Here is a 26,510-nt window from a genome sequence, read left to right on the forward strand (position 1 = left end):
TACCCTACCTTTTCATTATTTTTCTTTAGTGAGTATTGACTTTATGAATATATGGAGGGACTCCAGCCATACATGTCACTCCTTTCCATGTATCACATCTTGAGGTCATTCAATAACATTCAATTGTCAATGTTGTGCTCTTCACAACTTAAGGTCTGTACTGTAGAGCTGGTTGGTATGCTTGCCTTTCACTGGGGCGAGGGGAATTGGTTAGGGTCCAGGTGTGTTGGAAAAGAGCACAACGGAATTATAAAAGCTTCATCTATGCCTTGCTGTGGAAATGAATTTCTGGAAGTTGATATTTAGTCATGTCAAACAGTTGAGGGAGATTCACTGCTGGTCAATTTTATAATTTAATATAAAAATTGCTTTCTCAAAGGGTCTGGACTGTCCATTTTTAAAAGGGAAGGTGAGATGAGTAAGCAATGTACCAAACAAAGGGTGTTAAGTCCAACCCTGGTTCATATTGTCTGCCTCCTGAAATGGTCATATGCAATTTTTTTTATTTCAGGTGCCTTAAGTCACAACCAGGGGATGACTAAGGCTTGGCAATAAAATGCATTCATATATTGTGGTTGCCAGTGGTTTTGATGCTGATCATCTAAATCCAAACTTGTTAGAGCTCTTTTAAATCTGAGTACTAGCAGGCCTTGTGTATTTCATGCACATTGTAGTCTGTGCCTGCCTGCCTGCCATACAAAATAAATAGATTTACCAGCAAGCGAAGGTTACTATGGCTGGGTTTACACAGCCTAAATCGGAATCATTTTTTTCACTTTTTTTTTTTTGACCAATCACAGATCTTTTTCACAGCTGATCTAATTGATCCACACAAATTAGTGGAAAAAAAGATCAGAATTGAGTTGCCTGTGTAAAAGCAGATTTTGTCAACTGTGGAACCTGTTTTACTGGTTACAATAGTTTGGGGTTTGCAGTGCAGCTAACACTAATGCCCTTGAGTACATCTGAACATAGTTGTACAAAACACTTGACTCCACTTAACACATGCTTCTGGTTCAACGCAAACTTTTATGGAAGAGAAATCGCATGAATCCTTTTTTTAAACAACCTATGTCACTAGTAGGTTATAAAGGTTATTTAATTTTTATTTCACAAGGTAGGCAAGTTGAGGATAAGTTCTCATTTACAATTGTGACCTGGCCAAGATAAAGCAAAGCAGTTCGACACACAACAATGGATGGAACACATGGAATAAACAAACATACAGTAGAAAAATAAGTCTATAAGCAAGTGAGGTGAGATAAGGGAGGTAAAGGCAAAGAAAAGGACATGGTGGCAAAGTAAATACAATATAGCAAGTAAAACACTGGAACGGTTGATTTGCAGTGGAAGAATGTGCAAAGTAGAGATATAAATAATGGGGTGCAAAGGAGCAAAATAAATACAGTAGGGAAAGAGGTAGTTTGGGCTAAATTATAGATGGGCTATGTACAGGTGCAGTAATTTGTGAGCTGCTCTGACAGCTGGTGCTTAAAGCTAGTGAGGGAGATAAGTGTTTCCAGTTTCAGAGATTTTTGTAGTTCGTTCCAGTCATTGGCAGCAGAGAACTGGAAGGAGAGGCGGCCAAAGGAAGAATTGGTTTTGGGGGTGACCAGAGAGATTTTACTGCTGGAGCGCGTGCTACAGCTGCTATGGTGACCAGCGTGCTGAGATAAGGGGGGACTTTACCTAGCAGGGTCTTGTAGATGCTCTGGAGCCAGTGGGTTTGGCGACGAGTATGAAGCGAGGGCCAGCCAACGAGAGTGTACAGGCCACAGTGGTGGGTAGTATATGGGGCTTTGGTGACAAAACGGATGGCACCGTGATAGTCTGCATCCAATTTATTGAGTAGGGTATTGGAGGCTATTTTGTAAATGACATCGCTGAAGTCGAGGATTGGTAGGATAGTCAGTTTTACAAGGGTATGTTTGGCAGCATGAGTGAAGGATGCTTTGTTGCGAAATAGGAAGCCAATTCTAGATTTAACTTTGGATTGGTGAGTCTGGAAGGAGAGTTTACAGTCTAACCAGACACCTAGGTATTTGTAGTTGTCCACATATTCTAAGTCAGAGCCGTCCAGAATAGTAATGTTGGACAGGCGGGCAGGTGCAGGCAGCGATCGGTTGAAGAGCATGCATTTAGTTTTACTTGTATTTAAGAGCAATTGGAGGCCACGGAAGGAGAGTTGAATGGCATTGAAGCCTGCCTGGAGGGTTAACACAGTGTCCAAAGAAGGGCCAGAAGTATAAAGAATGGTGTCGTCTGCGTACAGGTGGATCAGAGACTCACCAGCAGCAAGAGCGACATCATTGATGTAAACAGAGAAGAGAGATGGTCCAAGAATTAAACCCTGTGGCACCCCCATAGAGACTATTAGAGGCCCGGACAACAAACCCTCCGATTTGACACACAACTCTATCAGAGAAGTAGTTGGTGAACCAGGCGAGGCAATCATTTGAGAAACCAAGGCTGTCGAGTCTGCCGATGAGGATGTGGTGATTGGTCATTAGAGATCTTCATTCAAGTTGTCTAGGGAAATGGTGCTTATTGTGACGTTTTGCATAAATGCATAATCTGTATTACGGTTGATTTCCAAATTATGTTCCACAAGCCCCAAAGACAAAATAAAGCAAACGCTTAAGACATGCATTTACAGACAGATGGACATCTAAAGGAGAGAACAGGCAGTAGGAGAACACAGCGATCAGGTTCTATACTGATCAAAAATATAAATGCAACATGAAACAATCTCAAAGATTTTACTGTGTTATAAGGAAATCGGTCAATTTAAATAAATTCATTAGGCCCTAATCTATGGATTTCACATGACTGGGAATATAGATATGCATCTGTTGGTCACAGATACCTTAAAAATAGGTAGGGGCGTGGATTAGAAAAAGTCAGTATCTGGTGACCATTTCCCTCATGCAACGTGACATCTCCTTAGAATCAAGATGATTAGGCTGTTTATTGTGGCATGTAGAATGTTGTCCCACTCTTCTACAAAAGCTGTGCAAAGTTGCTTTATATTGGTAGGAACTGGAACACAATATCGTACACGTCGAGCCTGAACATGCTCAATGGGTGAGGTGAGGATGCAGGCCATAGAAAAACTGGGACATTTTCAGTTTCCAGGAATTGTGTACAGATCCTTGCGACATGGGGCTGTGCATTATCATGCTGAAACATGGTGGCAGATGAATGGCACAACAATGGGCCTCAGGATCTCGTCACAGTATCTCTGCATTCAAAATGCCATCAATAAAATACAATTGTGTTCGTTGTCCATAGCTTATGCCTGCCCATACCATAACCCCACCACGGGGCTCTCTGTTGACATCAGCAAACCCACATGACGCCATACACGTCGTCTTCGGTTGTGAGGCCAGATGGACGTACTGCCAAATTTTTTAAAACAATGGAGGCGGCTTATGGTAGAGAAATGAACATTCAATTTGCAATTGCATGCACCCTCAACTTGAGACATCTGTGGAATTGTGTCGTGACAAAACTGCACATTTTAGTGGCCTTTTATTGTACCCAGCAGAAGGTGCACCTGTGTAATGTCATTCTGTTTAATATACCACACCTGTCAAGTGGATGGATTATCTTGGCAAAGGAGAAATGCTCACTAACAGGGATGTAAACAGATTTGTGCATAGCATGAGAGAAATAAGCTTTTTGTTCATATGTAACATTTCTGGGATCTTTTATTTCAGCTCATGAAACCAACACATTACATGTTGCATTTATTTTTGTTCAGTGTACAAATGAAGTAAGCCAAAGATGTGTCCCTTTATATCCTTCTCATCTATGCCACCTATATGTCATACCTGTAGTAGAACAGACCCACACAAACAGTTCAGGCACCCACGTTACTATAAAAAGATTAAGGGCTCCATTCAAACCATATCAAATGCAGCGATACAGAGTTCACAATATAAATGATTTAAAAGTCATTTCTGAATGAGCCAACATATGCAGCATTTACCATGAATGTAGTCTCCCCCAAATGCTAGAACATTGCCTTTAAAATTTATATTGGGCCGTGGTGCCAAATTTCCACTAAATGGATTGAATAGAGCCCTAAATAAAAAGGAAAACAAGATAACACTAGGTCACCCCCCCCACCCCAGAAAAAGTACAAAGTTGTGGGGTTATTTGTCCCATTCTGCTTCCATCACACAAACCTGACCGGTAAGTAAACAGCAATTGAAGTAAAACAAAGTGTCATAATTCTGAGAAGAACACTAAGGTCATGACCCTTGTTTGGCATTTGTCAGTATTCAAACACAATCCTTACATGAACCATTTTGTAGTAATGCAGCATGAAGGTCATCAACTGCATCCCCAATGGCACTCTAATTCCCTACGTTTTGATTTATTTAACCTTTAACCAGGCAAATCAGTTAAGAACAAATTCTTGTTTACAATGACAGCCTACTCTGGGTCAATTGGAAGTCTCATAGGGCAGCGCCTGGAAGCAAACCAGGGTCTGTAGTAACGCCTCTAGCACTGAGATGCTGCGCCACTCAGTGTAATGCACTACTTTTCACCCCCAAAAAATAAACATTAAGAACTGACAATAAGGATGGGTACACAGGACAGTCCAGATCTCAGGAGGAAAATAACAGGATAGAATGAAGCCACATTTGTATGTCTCATATCCAGTGCAATGCTGTGGCATTCCTTAGTCTTGACATTTTCAATCAACGTAAGTTAATGCAACTGCCGGTCCAGTCTCTTTTGAATAGTCTTCTCACAATCACTGGAATGGAGAGCAGAGCACCCAAAGTCTTCGCGAGAGAGACTACTCATTGAACAACAACCTCCCCAAAAGTCAGTCTTTCTCACTATAAACATTTTTCACCAGAAGAATCACTGCAGCTATTTCAATGACAACTTTTCTAGTAAAAACAAAATATCCCTTCTTGGTGGTTGCAGAGCAGGGCAGGAGTTGACTACAGGCAGAGAATGGAGCAGAACTCTGTTTGGGTATGTGGTATTCTGTATAGCTCCATCAGTCCAGCCTGTCCTGGGGTGTATTCATTAGAAACCAAATGGACTAAAACAAGGAGGGACTAAATGAACTTGTCCAATAAGAAACCCTAGTTTTTATTCTACATTACAAAACGTTAATTTATATATATTTTTGCACTAATGAATACAACCCTGGCCAGTGAGCCTCCAGGTTTCTCCCTCAGCGCTGGCCGGTGTAGGCCCGGAACCAGGAGGTGACGGAGGCAGCTGCTGAGGAGATCATGCCCCCGGCCTGGCCCACAGGCTGAGACACCTGCATGGCCATGCTCTGGGACAGATCCATGGGCTGGGAGGGGATGTCACAGAAACGTGGGCTGGGGACCGTCTCCCAGTCTGTCCCCAGGTCTGTCTCCTCGTCCGTCACCATCTCGTCTCCGCTCTCCTCCGCAGGGCCGGCCGCCTCCGGCTCCACAAACTCCATGGAGTCCTCCAGGTCTGCAGTCACCTCGTATGGACCCGTCCTGCACAGAGGGAGGAGATTGCATCCTAAATGGCACCCTATTCAAAATAGAATGCACAACTTTTGACCAGGGATTTTCTTACCTGCCCAGGTTCTTGTTGTCGGGAGAGACCAGGAACATGATGTTCCTCAGGGTGTGGTGAGGGTGCAGCAGCTCACTCTCAACATGCTGCAGGAGAATACACAAAACTGGTAAGTGCAGGGTGTCCACCCACTCGGCCCAGAGTGACTGAAAATTTACATTGCATCACCAATCTCACTTCCTTGTCATAAAATATATTGTACAAAGACAATTATGATTCATGTTCTGAATGGTTCAGTAGGGTCTTTCTATAACATATCATTACCATTATATCCCAAAAGTTGGATTTCGTGGCCTAATACATCTGCTAATAAGCGCTGAGCTCTGTTGACATAGCGGTGTGCTTTCTCGCAGCGACTTGAAGGAATTTACATGGCTGTGGTGGTCGTCTGCAAAGTTGTTTCCAAGGATCGCAAAAAGCCAAATGAACTCAAACTGAGTTAAATGTAAAAAGATTGCAGTACACTCATTTCACAGAGATGCGCTTGTTTTTGTGAGAAATCTAAATAAGAACTGGAATTCCACACTATGTATGCGTGTATAAAAAGGTATAATGAAATCAAACGCGTGTCTCAAAATCAATACCCATCTTATCTCTATTTTGACATTTGTGGCACAAATCCCATTCAAGTCACAGGACCAATATTTACATTTTTCACACGTTGAAAACATCTAATTGACTTTGTAAAGTTTCAATCATTTTTTACATTTTTTTAAATATTTTTTACATACTTTGGGATTGTTTGGACATGAGCAAAAAATGCTAATATCGGTACCATGACTTGAATGGGATTTGTGCCACGAATGCTAAAACTTTAGCATGTAGACACCATGCCAGGGAAAATAAACCAAAGCATGGATTTCTGTCATACTGTGCAAGCACTATGGACAAGGTAAGGAAACCAAATGTGTCATTTTGTAAATTTGGGTGAACTATCCCAAACACTGCTTAGAACTCAGAAGAGCAGCAGAACGGCAAGGGGAAAAAACTTAAGAGGAACCATGCTCTGTAGTACCTGTGAGAAGCAGAGGTGAAGGATGTTGGTGTTGAGCTTGGTGACAGCACGGGTGAACCTGTACCTGCTCAGGCTGTCACCACAGAACTCACTGTTGCACAACTTCTTGGGTAGATTGACATCCAGGATATGAGAGAGGATGTTGATGAGCTGGGTAGCATAGCAGAGAGCTGCACTGATGGTGTGGGCTGGGTTGATGTGGTCCAGCTCTGGAAATGAAAGCTCTTAATGATCACAAATAGCCTTGGCACAGTACAAGTAAATATTGTCAATCGTTCATCTCCAAGGACAAGATGTTCCTCTCAATCAGCTAGTAGTTTCTTCTTTTGGTAAGTGTGTGGCGCTACAAAAGTATACTAAAATATATGCACTAACTGTACTGTAGGTCACTTTGAATAAAAGCGTGCACTAAAATGGCAAACGTAATCATTACATACAACGTATTTTACTAAAAAGTCCTACCTGGCCCCTCATTGGTGCTCTTGTCTTCCACCCAGCTGTAATAGGGGGAGCAGTCCCCGTTGCTAGGCAGCGTGACCCTGGGTCCGGTGATGCTAATACTGGTTTCGCCATTCTGGTCGTCCCAGATCCAGCGCCCTGACAGGTAGGTGGTGCGACGCGCCTCAGCCAGCTCACTCACCGTGCTGGAGGTCAGAGCTAGGTCACACTCTGACAACATGTCTGCTGGGTCCCTGAGAGACAGAGGAACAGAGAGGAACATCTCTAGAACTCTTCAACAAGTAGTTGAGAGGGCCTATAGGCCTATACTTGATGTCTATTGTTAAAACATCAAATCCCTGGACAGACTATTTGTCCTGTCCTTGAAAAAACACTAAAAGCCCCGAGTCACATTCCGGCCAGCCATGGAGTAATACAGTATATAAACTAAACTCAGCAACAAAAAAAAACATCCTCTCACTGTCAACTGCGTTAATTTCAGCAAACTTAACGTGTAAATATTTGTATGAAACATAACAAGATTCAACAACTGAGACATAAACTGAAGAAGTTCCACAGACTTGTGACTAACAGATCTTGAATAATGTGTCCCTGAACAAGGGGGGGGAAATCGAAAGTCAGTATCTGGTGTGGCCACCATTAAGTACTGCAGTGCATCTCCTCATGGACTGCACCAGATTTGCCAGTTCTTGCTGTGAGACGTTACCCCACTCTTCCACCAAGGCAAGTTCCTGGATATTTCTGTGTGTGTGTGTGTGTGGGGAATGGCCCTAGCCCACACCCTCCAATCTAACAGGTCCCAGACATGCTCAATGGGCTCTTCACTAGCCATGGCAGAACACTGACATTCCTGTCTTGCAGGAAATCACGCACAGAACGAGCAGTATGGCTGGTGGCATTGTCATGCTGGAGGGTCATGTCAGGATGAGCCTGCAGGAAGGGCACCACATGAGGGAAGAGAATGTCTCCACTAACGCACAGGCTTGAGATTGCCTGCAATGACAACAAGCTCAGTCCGACGATACTGTGACACACCGCCCCAGACCATGACCTTCCATCTCGATCCCACTCCAGAGTACAGGCCTCGGTGTAACGCTCGTTCCTTCAACAATAAACGCAAATCCGACCATCACCCCTGGTGAGACAAAGTCAGTGAAGAGAGCTTTTTGCCAGTCTTGTCTGGTCCAGGGACGGTGGGTTTGTGCCTGTAGGCGACGTTGCCAGTGATGTCTGGTGAGGACCAGCCTTACAGGCCCTCAGTCCAGCCTCTCTCAGCCGCTTGGGGACAGTCTGAGCACCGATGGAGGGATTGTGCGGTCCTGGTATAACTCGGGCAGTTGTTGTTGCCATCCTATACCTGTCCCACAGGTGTGATGTTTGGATGTACCGATCCTATGCAGATGTTACACGTGGTCTGCCACTGCGAGGACGATCAGCTCTCCGTCCTGTCTCCCTGCCTTAGGTGTCTCACAGTACGGACATTGCAATTTATTGCCCTGGCCACATCTGCAGTCCTCATGCCTCCTTGCAGCATGCCTAAGGCACGTTCACGCAGATGAGCAGGGACCCTGGGCATCTTTCTTTTGGTGTTTTCAGAGTCAGTTGAAAGGCCTCTTTAGTGTCCTAAGTTTGAATAACTGACCTTAATTGCCTACCGTCTGTAAGCTGTTAGTGTCTTAACGACAGTTCCACAGGTGCATGTTCATTCATTGTTTATGGTTCATTGAACAAGCATGGGAGACCCTTTACAATGAAGATCTGTGAAGTTATTTGGATTTTTACAAATTATCTTTCAAAGACAGGGTCCTGAAAAAGGGACATTTCTTTGCTGAGTTTATAATAAACCCAGGGAGGTCTCTGAGGAGTAGTGGTACAGGCAATGGGAGGATAACTGACTTGACTTCTGTGCACTTCCTTTCTTCTTAGGGCTGTGTGTGTCTGTGTGTCACCATATGCACATTTATTTTTGGGGAGTAAGGGAAACCATGTTGCTGATACTGATGAGGAATCGCGGGATCGCTTCCTTTACCACTTCCCACTCCCTCACAACCTTCTCCTGACCCCTGATCTCTAACCCCTCCTCAGGTCCTCTGAGATTGTGAGCACTTTAACGGAGGTCAGAATTCTCAATCCTCAAAGGATTATGTCAGGGTATTCTATTCACCCAGCAGTTGGTGGAGGGCACTCCTCAAACATTGAATAATTAGAGCAGTTTGCCAGTAGGAAGGTGTAGCAAGCTCATTGGATAGCTACAAGAAGCGTGCCTGCAGTTCTTGGCCAAAGGCTGTGGACAACCAAGTACTAGCTCCGGGTGCCAATAATTTTGTCCAAGCATGTGTCTTCATTTTTTCAATTAAATTTGTAAACTTAAGTATACAAAAATAAAATTGGATCTGCAACGTTGAAAATCCAATAGGCGACTATTATTTTTCAGCTTATTTGAAAAAATAAAAATTAATTGGGAATCCTTTATGAAATATATTTGGATGCAACGATACATATATATAGCCCTGCTGCATGAGGTACAGTGTCACTGACCTGCTGCCCTGCTTCTCCTCCTGTGTTGGGAAGATGTGAGCAGTGAGCTCCAGGATGTGTCCCTTGCGGACCTCAGCCAGGTGATCCAGACGACCCTGCAGCTCCTTGCCCTTCTTCTCCAGCAGTTCTCCCAGCCGCTGGTTGTGTCTCTCGATCTTGTCCCTCTTCTCCTGGTGGCGGCTGGCCCGCCGCTGCAGCCTCTGGCTCTCCTCCTGGGAGCGAAGCAGCAGGTCCTTACCTGCGGGTGAGATGGACGGATACTATGTTGATTAATATGTTTAATGGACGCATCCCAAATGGAAAAAGTTGTGGACTATATATGGAATATAATGCCATTTGGGAAGCATCCAATGTCTTCCACTATTTCAAATGTCAGGTTTCATAAAGACATTATGCAGAAAGTATAAAGACAATACATTAAAATGTAAACACCCAGGGTCATTTGTCACTGATTTGAATGTCCGTTGGGGCCATGTAACTCACCACTCTTCACCTCTTCATTCCCACAGCCAATGGCCTCCTTCAGCTGCTCAATCTTCATCTTGCATGACATCATCTTCCATTTCTGAATGAAACCGAACACATAACATTTGAAAAGAATAGGCAGGATATTGAAACATAGAAACACACAGAGGCTACATCGCTTAGGGCAAAGTAAATTAAGTTGATCATGTTCTTGTGTGTTGTCATAACTTAGCTTACCAGCTGATCTGCCTGGACCTTCTTATCCATGGCAGTAATGACCCTGGGAAAAGAGTGTAGATTTATTCATATGATTAATATAATGATGAAACATTCCTGTATGCAGAAACGATTGAAAACAAAGAGCAAAGTAGTAAGATATTATTCAACATAGTCATTTTTTTTTTTTACCTCTGTTCAAGAAGATCTTTCTTCTCCGTCAGCATTTTAAGTCTTATCAATTTTTCAGTGTATCTATAAAAAAATATATTTAAAAGTCATTAATAACCCAATGGCATGTACATGTTCTCTAACTGCAGCTAAGCAGAATGAGTGAAGTGCCCCCAACATGCTCCAAGCACAGGAATTGAGCGAGAGAGTGGCTTAGAACTAGCTACTTCACAAAAACAAGTTGAGATTCATTTAACTATAGAAAAACTACACTAACTGCCATTAGACTACTAGCTAGTCATTGAATTCTGTAAACTCACAAAAACATGATAGAACATGCCAATGTAAGTAAAATATTAAGCCAATGACCCTTCACGACTTCACTAACAAAGAGCCGTGACACCACGTGTCATGACAGTTATTTTTAGTTTCACTACGTTAGTTACGTGTTATGTTCCCCAAACAGCCCGACTGGGTGTAACGTTCCATGGTTCTCTTGTAAACAAACTACCTTGCTAGCTAGCCAACTAACAACGACCTGGTGTTAAGAGCTAACGTTTTGTTTATGGCAATGCTAGCTTCTTGTAAATATAGCTAGCCAGCTATCATGTTTGTTCGATTGTTGAGTACTAAAATGAATCGTAGCTGATGATGCCGCATAAGTCGTCATCAGTGCCATTACTTAGAGCCGTGTTATTAAGTTAGTTAAAATGTTAACACGCACAGTTCGGGGTTTCTACCGTCGAAGTACACGAAATCCCCTGCCTGGATGCATCGGGCACAAGTCAGCCTGCGCCTGGCGGTGTTGCAGAGAGGACATCTCTCCACTGCGACATACAGACCCTCCGCGTCGTCCACCGACTCCACCATCAGTGATCCAGGGGAACCTGCGGTGGTTGTGGTGTGTAGGTGGTGCGAGCGAAGTGGTGGCCGAGCACCGGGCAGTGCTCCCAAAGTCCCTTCGCTAGGGCCGAGGGCTCGGACTTCGCTTCCCGCTGAGGATGCCATGGAACTGCCGTTCAAGCGCTAGCTTACCTAGCAAAATGACTGCTACTCTGGCTAACTACCTACATAACTACTGGTATACTGTCTGACACTCTTCGTTGCTTCTTGTAAACGTTAAGGGTATGCAGTCTTCATGTTCGGTTATTTGGCAAAGGCGGCTATTAGCTAACGTTAGCTAGCAAACTGTGTCACTGTTTTTCTGCGTGACATGGTTTGTTTATGTACGTATGTTCACGTGACCACACGTATAATCTGAGTCTATGCACAGATCTGTTTACTTTTGAATGTAGCTAATCTTTGGTTTTATATGGTCTATGCTACAGATGGATATAATATTTGCTGTATGGCAGGGATAGACAACTTTGATGGTGGTAGGAGGCACAACTCCTCACCAAATTGCGAGCAAAACATTTTAGCAGCCACCCAATTTTTTTTACCAGTTTCTAAACCCAAGAGGCGCAACATCGCGAGACTTCTGGGAACGCTTGCGAAACAGACCAAGCAGGCCAGTCCGGGAAGTAAATGAGAGAAGTAAAACCTAGATTCGAGCCAATGTTCAATTACTTTAAACTTGCTATTACTCTAACCTCGTGAGTGGCAGACGCACGTTTTCGTCAAAAACGACTTTAGATCGAAGGGGTGCCTTTGATTTTGACGGGCCGCAGTCGGTGCGAGTCGACAGTCAGACACGATGACGTGTATATAGGCATGAGTTTTAGCCACAGATAGAACAATTCGATTTTTAGAGAGGTTTAGATATATATATATATATATATATATTTAAATAAGCTTTGGTTTAGCAAGCCAACGTCGCAATCACAACGTCTAAAAGTGTGATCGGGGATTTCTATTGGAGAAGCAGTTTCAGCCCATTTTCATACTGCAGCTACTGTCTGTTGTTTTGTGCAACGTTACATTCTGCATTTTTGCCATGGGGTGGAAAGAAAATGTTGCAGTTTTAAAGCAAGTTTGCTGTAATTTGACACATTTTGACATGGGGAGGAGATTTAGCGATTTTTTTTAACTAATTTCATGCAATTCTACTAATTTTGCCATGAGGCAGAGAGGAATATTTGCAGGTTTCAATGATATCTTTGTGAGAGACTAACGTCAATGGGACCCCACAGCCTGTAATTCAATCATGATTACTACATTTAGAAAGCTGGCCGCTAGACTATTTTACCAATCTAAATCATTTTAGCTGACATGGGCTAATTGAGTGACTGACAAACTGCTGATGCCGAATCAAAGTTTGTCACGTGCGCCGAATACAACAGGTAGACCTTACAGTGAAATGCTTACTTACAGGCTCTAACCAATAGTGCGGAAAAAAAGTGTGGGTGGGTAAGTAAAGAAATAAAACAGTAAAAATACATTTGAAAATAACAGTAGCAAGGCCAAATACAGACACCTGTTAGTCAGGCTTATTGAGGTAGTATGTACATATGGTTAAAGTGACTATGCATATGATGAACAGAGAGTAGCAGTAGCGTAAAGAGGGGTTGGCGGGTGGTGGGACAATGCAGATAGCCCGGTTAGACTATGTGCGGGAGCACATTGAATTTCACCTTGTTTATTCTAATATTCTCTCTTGCAACAGTAAATTGGAAATTTATCTGAGGGCCTTCAAATGAGGGGTGGCGGGCTTTTCAGTTGCTTATACCTGCTGTAAGGAGATGGTTACTTTACATTACACGTGGATGGGATCAGTGTAACTCACACCTATAATGTACACTCTGATATGAAAACAAGCATGTTTTAGTATTACTAGCTCTAGAAAACCCTGTAGTTATCTCCACACACAGTTTACTACAATTCCAATGCTGTTTTAATGTTAGTAATCATCACTTGCAAAACTTTTTACACATGCGGATATTCCCCTTTAATATCAACGAGAAAGGTTTTCACACAAAAAAAAGATGCACTTACTGCAGTAGTTTGAACAGATCCATATGCTGTGTGTATCCAGTTGACGAACTACTCTTCCGAGTTACGCTTACGCAGGTGTTCGGAGCACACTAGATAGCTAATTAGCACAGGTGGCTGCCTGTAAATAAGCGCTGTAATATGGCCACGTGGGAACCCTAACCCTATAAAGGTGAACCTTTTGGATTTAGAAAATATTTCTGATATGTTCCTTATGTTTCCAAAATCGTACCGCAAGCGATGTGTTTTAACGTTCGAACGAGCATTTGTGCTCTTCACAGAAGATGTTGTCAAAGATTTTTATAAATAATTCAAGATTTACCACAGCCTGTCGTTTCCAATGGGAGCAAATGAATCATAGTTGGCAGAACAAGCAAGGAGGTGGGCAGAGCCAATCACGAGCTAGTAAGATCCCATTGGCTCGTTCTAGCGTGTATTTGCATATTTCCGTTAGGGAACACCTACTCTGTGAAGTGCGCCAGTGCAATAACTCAATTCACCCTTGCATTCCTTCTAAACAATGGATTTTATTTGTAAACTTTGGCAAAGGGTAAAGTCTACAAAAACTCTGTCCGTAACAGATTGTTGTTTTGGGAACAGAAATTGTATTGCGATAAAGTTACATCCATGAGAAAATTTGCCGAATGTCGGCCAAAATTCACTCACCACCATATTTGGTGGCAAGTAGAAATGCCAACCGGATGCTTCAGATTTATACATCCTGTGATACTATCGTCAATAGGCGCTAAAGATGCTTCGCGTCTACGAATGGGTTAGATGTATTACATGCAAACTTTGCTTTTATTAATTTCTCTGAGATGGTCAATATTACATTACAGATTCATCCATCCACCATTACAAAATTATAAAAGTACATAAGTGCACCATACACACTTTCCACAAGTATAGCCAACACTCAAAATGATTTGTTTTGACATATTCATGTTTGTAAATAAATGTAGATTCATTTTATTCACCCATATCAGCATTATAATTGAACTACTTATTGCTTTCTGAATCCTTTCAGAATGGGGTAGATGTTCTCAAAGGCTTCATAGATCTCTCCACGTTCCTTAGCCCCTGAAAGAAAATGTACAGAAGATCTGGTTGCATTTTGTTAGTGGAAACTTTACAATGTAAAAAGCAAGCATCTGAAGAATGTCAACATAGCATGGTGGTGTGTGGAAGTCAGACAGAGAAAACACCAGTTGTCAACATACATACCTGTCAGAACCACTTTTCCAGACACAAAGATCAGTAAGACAATACGTGGTTTCACCATACGGTAGATCAAACCAGGAAACAGCTCTGGCTCATAACTAGAGGGCCCAAAACCACACAGTTAGTTAAAGGGAGCCATTTAGAAATATCTAAATATATGGCTCTGGTTACAGGAGAATAGGTTGCTCAGGTCTGGAATATATTTGACTATGAACATTTAATACTGGGAATCCTCTGAAAATCAGTAGGTCCAGTGTGTCGGGTAGAGTAAGCCGTAAGGCTATTATGAAAACCTTTAAATTAAACCTATTTGGGCTTAAACTCTACAAAATAAAATGATAGTGGAGCCGCAAAAGCACTTCTGTGCAAGGGTGTTTATTTACACAGTGAAAACACAACATGAGTACTGCAGCACTAATATACATAGTGTCAAATAAAATCAATTGTTGCTCATGTATGGGGTCGGAAGGCCTCAAGCTCTTTTAATTGTCAAAGTATTCTTCTTAACTGTACACTAAGCGTTTAACTTTTTTCCCCCCCCTGTAAAAAGGAATTAATAAAACATTAAAACTTCAGCATTCAATCAACATAATGGACAGAATTTCTCTGACTAAAGGGGGTCAGTACTTTACAGAGCAGACACTCAATATGTAACAGTGAGTGTACCTGCTGAACTGCTGATGAGTCAGCACCAGACCCTCCAGCCGAATGGGGAAGCAGACATCACAACTCCCCACCATGTTCTGGATCTTGAAGTCCAGGAATTTGGCGGGAAAGCCCAATTTCTGCACCACACGAGCATACTTGCGGGCAGCCAGTCGAGACTGCTCCTCGCTGGCAGAATAGACAGCAAAAACAGAGGAGTTACTTGAGGAATGAGGGGATCATCTTTATCCACTTGGAACAAGGGCTCAATGAGCTCCCTCCCCTTTCTCCTATCCTTGAGCAATGACAGGTGCAGTACAGCAAATTATTTATTTAGAGTAAATCATCTAAGAGTGGGCCCTGGTAAATGACAGAGTATCAGTGTTCAATAGGGCACACTGTAACAAAACATCTTGCAACAGAAAATAAACATGTGCTGTTATTGGACAAATTCAGGTTATATGTCCCTGTTTCTTAACACTTTATTTTCTACTGAACAAGACTATGGTTCATGGTGTCTGTGGTGAACTGTTCTCCCTCCTCACCTCTTGGCTCCTGTGCAGACCATCTTTCCGGAGCTGAAGATGAGTGCTGTGGTCCTAGGTTCCCGTATTCTCATAATGACAGCAGCAAAACGCTGAAACAGAGTACAATGCCCACATCATGGCATGACACCACCATATTGACTTAAACATTGTCTGGGCTGGGCATACTTTGATTACCTTGGGGTTGTACTCAGCGTTTCTGGCTTGAAGAGCGATGGATTTCAGGTCCAGTGGGCAAGCCAGATTCACTGTAGATACAATATTCCTGCACATAAACAACAAATGGGCTCACTTGCTAGCACTCATCAATATATAGAGACTAGACAACTAGGAGGCCTTTTGAAATGGTACCCTATTCCCTTTATAGTGTACTACTTTTAATCTGAGCCTATCCTGGCCAATACCTGTATAGTGCACTAATTCATTTCCTAGGGTCATATTAATTAGTGCAAACCATAGCAAAACAGAAACCATTTAGAGCATTTGGTGTAAACGGTTTACGTTGCACTAATGGATGGGATCCTGGTTATCGTAACATCCATCACGCACTGTAACATGGGGATTATTCCAGAACTCTCAGCCACTGGAGTCATGGGGGTCATAGGCGTCATGGGACAGAAGGTAGAGCCTCCCGTCATGGCCGACTGGTTAGGGTCAGTCTCAGCAGACTCCTCAGGCCTGTAGCCATCGAACACGCGGTCTTGTGTCATGTTAGCATTAGTAGCAGCATTTCCACAGGTGTCCTCTGGCAGGTCATCAGGCAGGAAGCTGAGATCCAGATCCTCCCCGATGTTCTTCTCTGGTTGGCTCAACGAGGAGAGAAAGGATGGGTCCTGGAGCTGAGGGGCGCCCTGCAAGCCCAGGTCTCCTTCAAACAGGAAGCCAGAGGCATCCTAGAAATCACACCAGAGAAGAAAAAAATAACGAGTGGAATTAGATGCATCCTTTAGTCAGTTTATCTTGTGTCACTTGTCGATGAGACCAAGTGGAAAATTAGGATAAAATACCTGTTGGTTGAAGTCATTTAAAATCAAATGTTGAGGTCAATTTTGTTAATTTTACTGAAAGATACTCAGACTTCTTTCCTAATACTCAGACTTCTTTCTGTTTACCCTGGCAATCAGGACCATTGGCTACTTACTGGTACATTTCCAATTGGGTCATCAAAATAACTCTCCAATGCTGAATCTTCATCCATGATTGATCATGTAGGAACAGAGACAGGATTTTTTTAGCAACAAGTGGGAGCCTTGGGGGCGTTCATTGACTGACAGGCAGCTAAATTGGCTACAGGTGTGAATGTCTATGCCCTGCAGGAGTAGCCTGTTTCTGATAACTAGGCCACAGTACATTGTGCGCTGAGAATGATAATATTATAATGAACCACAGTAGGGATTTAAAAGTTTTGATGCTCACCTGATTCTCATGCTATTTTGATAAATAAAAAATAAAAATATCATTATAATATTCAAGTCTGTCAGCAGAAGAGGGAGACAACTTGAGATGAACCTTAGAAATCGTTTTGTAGAAGTAGACCGATACATGAGCATTACAGGAGGTAAACAACTATGTACAGGAGGTAAACAAATATGGAATTACTGTATTTTAAGATTTCTACACAAATACTGTCTAATATTGCATATCTTTTTTCTATAAATAATGTTCCTTGGGACGTTTAGAATATTGAATTAGCAGAATTAGCCCCCAAATATGATAATTTTAAACTGAATTGCTTTAACGTGCAATGTAATGGCAGAAAATATAGATGCAGTGAAAAGGTGTGAGAGACTTTCCTCAGGAGGCACATGGTGAGTTAAAACTTTAAAAAAGGTGACATTTGTAAAACTGGACAATCCTTTTCAAGCTACCCACTGAAGCAATAATATTAAATAAATTGTGTTCCTTCTATCTCAATAGATTCCCACATATCGTGAGTTATATTACCCATAAAACCTAGCAGTCAAACATGGAAATGATTCCAATCATTTTTCCACCATTAATTTTTCCCATAGGGGATTTTTAGAAACACGTCAAATAAGAGCTGTGTTTCGTGTAGACTTACCCTGTCGTGACATTTTGATAAGAGTGTAAATCTCTCTAGAACAAGGTGACTTTTATCAATATATTCACCTGTAATTGACCCTCAAAAATTAAATGCTAATTAGCTGCTAATGTGGCTATTATAAAGAACTACAAATGCCATAATGATCTGGACAAGACTGATGAATCGAGGCAAATGTAAGAATCTCTGGATTAACTATTTTAGCTAAATGTAGTAATTAATAATACCTGTTAGCAAAAGTGTCAGCTAGAGATGATGTGCAGGAACTTGCGGGGATTTGTACTTTTGCATGATATCTACTTTGATGCTAATTAGCATTTTCGAATCTGAGAGTAAATAGATCCGAATATATTGATAAAACTCACCTTATCCGAAAGAGATTGACAGGGTTATCAAAACGTCACATCAGGGTAAGCCTACATGAAACAAAGCCCAAGTACTGTCCCCACTTGCTTCAAGATGTCTACCATTGTTCATTTACCCAAGAAAGCAAAGGTAACTGAACTAAATGACATGATGCAGTGCTTTGAGAGGCTAGTTAAGGATCATATGGTGTCATACCTGACACCCTAGACCCACTTCAATTTGCCTACCGCTCAAATAGATCCACAGATGATGCAATCGCCACCGCACTGCCCTATCCCATCTGGACAAATATAAGAATGCTGTTCCTTGACTATAGCTCAGCATTCAACACCATACTACCCTCCAAGCTCATCATTAAGCTTGGGGCCCTGGGTCTGAACCTAGTCCTGTGCAACTTGGTCCTGGACTTCCTGATGGGCCACCCTCAGGTGGTGAAGGTAGGAAACAACACCTCCGCTACGCTGATCCTGGGCCCCACAAGGGTGCGTACTCAGCTCCCTCCTGTACTCCCTGTTCACCCTTGACTGCGTGGCCACACACACCTCCAACTCAATCAGTTTTCTGACGACAACAGTAGTAGGCCTGATTACCAACAACAACAAAACAGCCTACAGGGAGGTGAGGGCCCTGGCAGAGTGGTGCCAAATAACCTCTCAATCAACGTCAACAAAACAAGGGAGTTGATCGTGGAATTAAGGAGACAACAGAGAGAGCACGCCCCGATTCACATCGACTGGACTGCAGTGGAGAAGGTGAATAGCTTCAAGTTCCTCGGCGTACACGTCAATGACAATCTGAAATGGTCCACCCCCACAGACAGTGTGTTGAAAAATGCGAAACCGCACCTCTTCAACATCAGGAGGCTGAAAAAATTCAGCTTGGCCCCTAAGAACCTCACAATCTTTTACAGATGTACAATTGAGAACATCCTGTCAGGCTGTATCACCGCCTGGTACGGCAACTGCATCGCCCGCAACCGCAGGGCTCTCCAGAGGGTGGTGCGGTCTGCCCAACGCATCACCGGGGGCACACTGCCTGCCCTCCAGGACACCTACACAGGAAGGCCAAAAAGATAATCAAGGACATCAACCACGCGAGCCACGGCCTGTTCACCTGGCGATCATTTAGAAACCGAGGTCAGTCTAGGTGCATCAAAGCTGGGACAGAGACTGAAAAACAGCTTCTATCTCAAGGCCATCAGACTGTTAAATAGCCATCACTAGCCGGCAAACACCCGGTTACTCAACCCTGCACCTTAGAGGCTGTTGCCCTACATACATAGACATGGAATCACTGGTCACTTTAAACGGAACACTTTAATAATGGTCACATACTGTTTTACTCATTTCATATGTATATAATGTACTCTACTGTATTTTAGTCAACGCCACTCAGACATTGCTCATCCTAATATTTAGGTATTTCTTTATTCCATTCTTTTACTTTTAGATGTGTGTATTGTTGTAAATTACTAGATACTACTGTACTATTGGAGCTAGGAACACACAGGCATTTCACTACACCCGTAATAACATCTGCTAAATATGTTTGTAAGCAATAAAATTTGACTGAATGGTGGAAAAAAACGATTGAAACCATTTCCCTGTTTGACAGCTAGGTTTTATGGGTATTATGATACCTCTACTGTGGGGCTCTATGAAACAGTGCCAAATCAAGAGCAACCCCCATCCCTACTTGAGTTCTTCTTCTCCTTCAATATAATGGCGGTTTGCATACAAGCGCCATGCTCTACCAACTGAGCCACACGGGACAAGTTCAATGTCCTAGGCGCAATCGAGCAAACACCACCTCTTCCTTCCTAATCTGACCTTTGAATCTTGGTCCACCGACCTTTCTTTGGAGGGCATATAAATGCCGGCCCTTGGGCTCATAGTCCCATCACTTCTGCCACACATATATCAAAATGGCTCTTATCTTTCATTTGGCCTCACCTTCAGCTAGTAAAGTACTGCCCATTACTACAATAGCACTGTCTTACTACAACTAGTACAGTACTGTCTTACTTCAACAAGTACAGTCTTACTACAACTAATATTGTACTGTCTGTTACTACAACTAGTACCATACTCTCTGTTACTACAACTAGTACTGTCTGTTACTACAACTAGTACTGCCTGCTACTAGAACTAGTATTGTACTGGTGGTTACAAGAACTAGTACTGTACTGTTACTACAACTAAACTCAGCAAAAAAGAAACATCCCTTTTCAGGACCCTGTCTTTCAAAGATAATTCTTAAAAATCCAAATAACTTCACAGATCTTCATTGTAAAGGGTTTAAACACTGTTTCCCATGCTTGTTCAATGAACCATAAACAATTAATGAACATGCACCTGTAGAACGGTCGTTAAGACACTAACAGCTTACAGACGGTAGGCAATTAAGGACACAGTTATTAAAACTTAGAACACTAAAGAGGCCTTTCTACTGACTCTGAAAAACACCAAAAGAAAGATGCCCAGGGTCCCTGCCTTAGGTGTGCTGCAAGGTATGAGGACTGAGGGCAATAAATTGCAATGTCCGTACTGTGAGACCCCTAAGAAAGTGCTACAGGGAGACAGGGCGGACAGCTGATCGCCCTCGCAGTGGCAGACCACGTGTAACAACACCTGCACAGGATCGGTACATCTGAACATCACACCTGTGGGACAGGTACAGGATGGCAACAACAACTGCCGAGTTACACCAGGAACGCACAATCCCTCCATCGGTGCTCAGACTGTCCGCAATAGGCTGAGAGAGGCTGGACTGAGGGCCTGTAAGGCAGGTCCTCACCAGACATCACTGGCAACTTCGCCTACAGGCACAAACCCACCGTCGCTGGACCAGACAAGAAGGGCAAAAAGTGCTCTTCACTGACGAGTCACAGTTTTGTATTACCAGGGGTGATGGTCAGATTTGCGTTTATCGTTGAAGGAATGAGCGTTACACCGAGGCCTGTACTCTGGAGTGGGATCGATTTGGAGGTGAAGGGTCCGTCATGGTCTGGGGCGGTGTGTCACAGCATCATCGGACTGAGCTTGTTGTCAATGCGGGCAATCTCAACGCTATGCATTACAGGGAAGACATCCTCCTCCCTCATGTGGTACCCTTCCTGCAGGCTCATCCTGACATGACCCTCCAGCATGACAATGCCACCATGCATACTGCTCGTTGTTTTGTGCGTGATTTCCTGTAAGACAGGAATGTCAGTGAAGAGCCCAGATCTCAATCCCATTGGGCACATCTGGGACCTGTTGGATCGGAGGGTGAAGGCTTGGGCCATTCCCCTCAGAAATGTCTGATGAACTTTGCAGGTGCCTTGGTTGAAGAGTGGGGTAACATCTCATAGCAAGAACTGGCAAATCTGGTGCAGTCCATGAGGAGGATATGCACTGCAGTACTTAATGCAGCTGGGGGCCACACCAGATACTGACTGTTACTTTTGATTTTGACCCCTCTATGTTCAGGGATACATTATTCCATTTCTGTTAGTCACATGTCTGTGGAAATTGTTCAGTTTATGTCTCAGTTGTTGAATCTAATGTTCATACAAATATTTACACATGTTAAATAAACGCAGTTGACAGTGAGAGGTTGTTTCTTTTTTTGCTGAGTTTAGGACTGTCGGTTACTACAACTTGTTCTAAACTGCCTGTTAATACAACTAGTACTGCCTGTTACTACAACTTGTACTGCCTGTTACTACAACTCATACTGTACTGCCGGTTACTACAACTAGTACTGCCTGTTACTACAACTAGTACTGTACTACCGGTTACTACAACTAGTACTGTACTGTCAGTTACTACAACTAGTACTGCCTGTTACTACAACTCATACTGTACTGCCGGTTACTACAACTGGTACTGCCTGTTACTACAACTAGTACTGCCTGTTACTACAACTAGTACTGCCTGTTACTACAACTAGTACTGCCTGTTACTACAACTAGTACTGCCTGTTACTACAACTAGCACTCCCTGTTACTACAACTAGCACTCCCTGTTACTACAACTAGTACTCCCTGTTACTACAACTAGTACTGCCTGTTACAACAACTAGTAGTGCTTGTTACTACAACTCGTACTGTACTGCCCGTTACTACAACTCATACTGTCTGTTACTATAACTAGTACTGCCTGTTACTACAACTAGTACTGTACTGCCAGTTACTACAACTAGTACTGCCTGTTACTACAACTCATACTGTACTGCCGGTTACTACAACTAGTACTGCCTGTTACTACAACTAGTACTGCCTGTTACTACAATTTGTACTGTACTGCCGGTTACTACAACTAGTACTGCCTGTTACTACAATTCGTACTGTACTGCCGGTTACTACAACTAGTACTGTCTGTTACTACAACTAGCACTCCCTGTTACTACAACTAGCACTCCCTGTTACTACAACTAGTACTCCCTGTTACTACAACTAGTACTGCCTGTTACAACAACTAGTAGTGCTTGTTACTACAACTCGTACTGTACTGCCCGTTACTACAACTCATACTGTCTGTTACTATAACTAGTACTGCCTGTTACTACAACTAGTACTGTACTGCCTGTTACTACAATTCATACTGTACTGCCTGTTACTACAACTTATACAACTTATTGAGTCTGTTAGGAAGATCACGTAACTTTTTTTTCTTCCTTAGTGAATTTCAGGTATGACATCAAATACAGCTACTTCCAGCTGGTGGAGTCCCTGTCTGGAGCTGTGGGGCCGCTTTGGCATCACATTCAATTAGTCTGATAATATACCAGCAAATGTCTGTATCTCAAATGGCATCTTATTCCCTTCGATAGGTAACATCCCAAATGGCACCCTATGTAAATAAAGTGCTCAGTCTGAAAAACAAAGTTGAGTGTAATAAATCTGTTTTTATTCTCTGGCAGAGAGAGAAGTTCAGAGAGGAAATACAGTAAAAACACTGAGGTTGGTGCAAAACAGAAAACAGCTCACAAAATGGCTGAAAGGTGATCATTCCTAAAAGAGGAAAATGCTGGTCCATCATCTGCAGTTTAAGACAAGTAATCATCATAACATACAAAAGGTGAGATTAGAACTAGCGTCAGCTACAGGGGTACCAGTCAGTGAAAAAGAGCGGGATCGACTCTTTAAAAAGGGTACGTTCAACCATGCAATCCTACTAAGGAATGAGCCAGTCAGTCAACCTCCATACCTCACCACCCTTCATGCATATATACTCATGCATACAAGCAGCAGAAAGTTACAAGGTATCTGTACTACTGTTCATTGAAATACAATCCTATGTCTTAATGAAGCCTCCAGTCTGCTAGATAACGTTACCGTTCTGAATATTGTCAATCAGATGGGGAAAAACTGAATAACTAATAAACAGCAGAATAATTCATTTTATTCTATACCATAACCCATGCATGTCCTTTCAGGGCTCGACTGCAATTTAAAATCTTGGTGGTCTGTCCATGCACATCCATCTAGTCATTTGTACATACAATGCTTTAAATCAACAGTAGAAAGGAGTTACAGGCGTGGCACTTTGAAAGAGTAGAAGAACATTGGGTACCTGATCAGACCGTTTCTACCAAGATGTGAAAGTTTCCTAACAACAAGTAACAATAACTGAGAAAATACCCAGAACTGTATACACAGGTGATTAAAATATTGTTTGAGAGCACTAGTGTATTATAGCACAGCATATCATTATCCTGACCAGAGATGAGTGGTGGGAGGTGAGTGATTGGGCTGTCTGTCATAGCAGCTGGGCAGTGATTTAGGTCCAACAGCAGAGGGCAATGTTGTGCTTGTCTGCGGCCACAATTACCATAGCAGCAGAATAACATAATAATTAGTCTGAGCCCTCGACTCACATACTTACACCATTATATACACACAGAGACCCTGAAGGTTCAGTTTAGTATCCTAAGCTATTACAAATACATTAATTTGACCTATGACCATTTTGATAGGAAAAAAAGTGCTTTATATTGTTACTGTGGTGGAAATGTACCAGAGACCTGAAGCCAATTAATGTTGAGGAATTGGTGCAGCAGAGCTCTGAATGAAATATGTTCTCACCCTCAGGTAACCCAACACTAAGATGTCTCTATTCATTGTCACCAGAGAACACTTCTCCTCAATGTCATTTGATTCCCACAGCAGTAGATACATTTCAGTAGTTGCCTTTTGATTACAATTGAATATTATTTTGGTATTGCCTAACACATTTAGAACCATGAAAAAAGATGGTTTTGACTTAAGGCACCCATTTCCTTGAAACATTTGTATTATTACTGGGAACACAATTCACACGTTTTATAAAATCATCCAGTAGAGTTGAAGAACGAGGAGACTCAGTTGATACTGTATATCTTCTTCTTTGCATGTTGGCCCCCCACTGATGACCTAGCTCTGGCACAAAACATACTGACACCAGTATCAAAACAAACTGTACAACAAGAGGCTGAAAACCCCTTTGTAACATGGACCTTTTACAACATAATAAATACAACCACACATCACACACCGACAGGGCATCTCAAAACACAATGTATGAAATCATACACTAAAACATTATGTCTGATAATCTGGCTTCTAAGACTTGGAAGGGTCTTGTGTTCCACTTGTAGTTTTGAGGAGGCTATGACCTGGTCAAACGTGTTGGTGGGTGAGAGCCCTGGTCGGGACAGGGACACCAACACAGAAAGTTTAAATTGTAGCGATCACAATTGTATTGTTTTAGATCACTGGGGTTAGGAAAGGTATTGAACAACAACAACACCCTTCGATTCTCCAAAATGTTCTGCTACTTCTACCCAAAATGATAGCCCGTATCAAATGTAGCAACTATTCATATTTCCTTAACCTAGGGGAGATCTAGAGTATGTAACAAAGGGCATAACCACTAATTACTTATGTATTAGCCTCAGGCTAACTTACTTAAAACAAAGTAGCAGGGCACAATACTTGGCAACATGGGTGAATAAAACAAGTGGTTGTGAGAGTGCAGTTATCTGGTAGGTGACACACAGAGGGAGGAAGGTTGGTGAATGACAGTCTGTAGTGCAGCTTAGCCACACTGGGAATGAATGCTGAGACATCGATCATCCTGAGGGGTCTCCCTACAGTACCAGTATCTGTGCTGTTGGCATGTTAGTGTTATACGTTGGGCCATTACAGTGGGCCTTTGTGCTGACTGCAAGCCTCACCATCCCACCAAGTCCTACAGAGATCTGACAGGGAGAGAGGGGACCACCCAACTAGAGAGTCCTGCAGATCGCGAGAGAAGTCCTTTAACAAAGACCTTGTAAAAAAGATGTCCCTCATGAATATTTTAATTTGTTCATCTTCAAAAAGTTGATTTAAATAACAAGTACTGTAGTAGGTCCACTGATCAATCAGCTCTGCAGATATCCTTGCACAATGGCTTAAAATTCTACATTTGCCAGAAGGTTTGCTGGTTCAGTCTTAAAGGGTGGGGTAAAATAAGATGCCTCTCCCTTGAGATGTCTCTAGGAGACCTGATTGTTGTCCAGCCTCTTCTCCACAGCTTTGAGGAGGAGCTCAGAGTACTGCTCCAGCAGAGCCAGAGTCCTCTCCTCCCCTGAGCCTGATCCCCCTGTGCCTGGTCCTACAGGCCGGCAGCCCAGCGTACACAGGGAGCCTCCTGCTGCCGGTTCTCCAGAGGGGGATGGTAGTGAGCTCTGGGGCAGGGAGCTCAGCTCGGCCCTCACAACCTCAAAGGCCTCAGACAGGACCCGGGCCATCTCATGCTGCTCCTGCCTGGAGGCTACAGGCACACTGTTCACCTGCAAGACACAGACATTACCACACAAATGAAGTATATGGAACTGTTCTAAGATGTTGTTGTACATTGATTGTTGTATATCAACAGCACATTTCATCTCTGCATCTCCCAGACAGAGATAGTGGTCTATAAAATAGCAGCCTTTCAGTGAGTGACTCACCATCCTGTAGAACCGGGAGGCCTTCCTAAACGAGTTCTGTAGCTCGCTGGCCAACACCTTGCACGACTCCATACTGAGAGAATCCTCTATTTAAGAGGAGAGAGTTGTGGAACATTGCTAAGGCTCGCGCTGCTTAAACCATCATAGCACAAACAACTACAAGACAATAGGTTATTGGGCAACAGTAGGGCAATATGCCAATATAGGAAACATGTTGTCAACAATATGTAACCATAGAATGTGGTATGTTTGATCTTTTACACAAGGGACGGAAACACAGCAGGACAAGGACCAATGTTAAAAAGTGAAAAAGCGAGAGATGAGACCGATAGAT

The 26,510-nt window shown here is 42.8% G+C and overlaps 3 protein-coding genes across 9 annotated transcripts in view; all 3 read right to left on the bottom strand.

The window, feature by feature from the left end:
* Window positions 1–1,052: 1,052 nt before the first annotated feature.
* On the bottom strand, window positions 1,053–11,673 carry LOC139384207 (beclin 1-associated autophagy-related key regulator-like). The gene is made up of 9 exons (XM_071128938.1): window positions 11,172–11,673; window positions 10,469–10,531; window positions 10,298–10,340; window positions 10,079–10,160; window positions 9,596–9,833; window positions 7,061–7,290; window positions 6,599–6,807; window positions 5,584–5,669; window positions 1,053–5,501 (listed from the first exon to the last, which is right to left on the bottom strand). Exons 1-9 carry the CDS (start codon window positions 11,453–11,455, stop codon window positions 5,201–5,203), a joined length of 1,536 nt encoding a protein of 511 aa, XP_070985039.1. The 5' UTR covers window positions 11,456–11,673; the 3' UTR covers window positions 1,053–5,200.
* Window positions 11,674–14,381: 2,708 nt separating this feature from the next.
* Window positions 14,382–16,987, bottom strand: LOC139384210 (uncharacterized). The gene is made up of 7 exons (XM_071128940.1): window positions 16,931–16,987; window positions 16,339–16,682; window positions 15,967–16,054; window positions 15,790–15,881; window positions 15,266–15,433; window positions 14,603–14,697; window positions 14,382–14,458 (listed from the first exon to the last, which is right to left on the bottom strand). Exons 1-7 carry the CDS (start codon window positions 16,985–16,987, stop codon window positions 14,382–14,384), a joined length of 921 nt encoding a protein of 306 aa, XP_070985041.1.
* A 6,100-nt stretch (window positions 16,988–23,087) lies between these two features.
* LOC139384201 (mitogen-activated protein kinase-binding protein 1-like) overlaps window positions 23,088–26,510 on the bottom strand; it is a 61,782-nt gene continuing 58,359 nt past the window's right edge. For 3 of the 7 annotated variants that reach the window (XM_071128926.1, XM_071128928.1, XM_071128923.1), the window contains 2 exons: window positions 26,177–26,262; window positions 23,088–26,017 (listed from right to left, as the gene is read on the bottom strand). In XM_071128926.1, the coding sequence (XP_070985027.1) occupies window positions 25,721–26,017; window positions 26,177–26,262 (383 nt within the window). In that variant the 3' untranslated portion in view covers window positions 23,088–25,720. The remainder of the gene's footprint in view (window positions 26,018–26,176; window positions 26,263–26,510) is intronic. The other 4 variants (XM_071128925.1, XM_071128924.1, XM_071128927.1 and 1 more) reach the window with 2 other exon arrangements.

Source organism: Oncorhynchus clarkii, chromosome 25 (assembly GCF_045791955.1).
Source record: "Oncorhynchus clarkii lewisi isolate Uvic-CL-2024 chromosome 25, UVic_Ocla_1.0, whole genome shotgun sequence".
In the NCBI taxonomy this organism is placed as follows: Eukaryota; Metazoa; Chordata; class Actinopteri; order Salmoniformes; family Salmonidae; genus Oncorhynchus; species Oncorhynchus clarkii.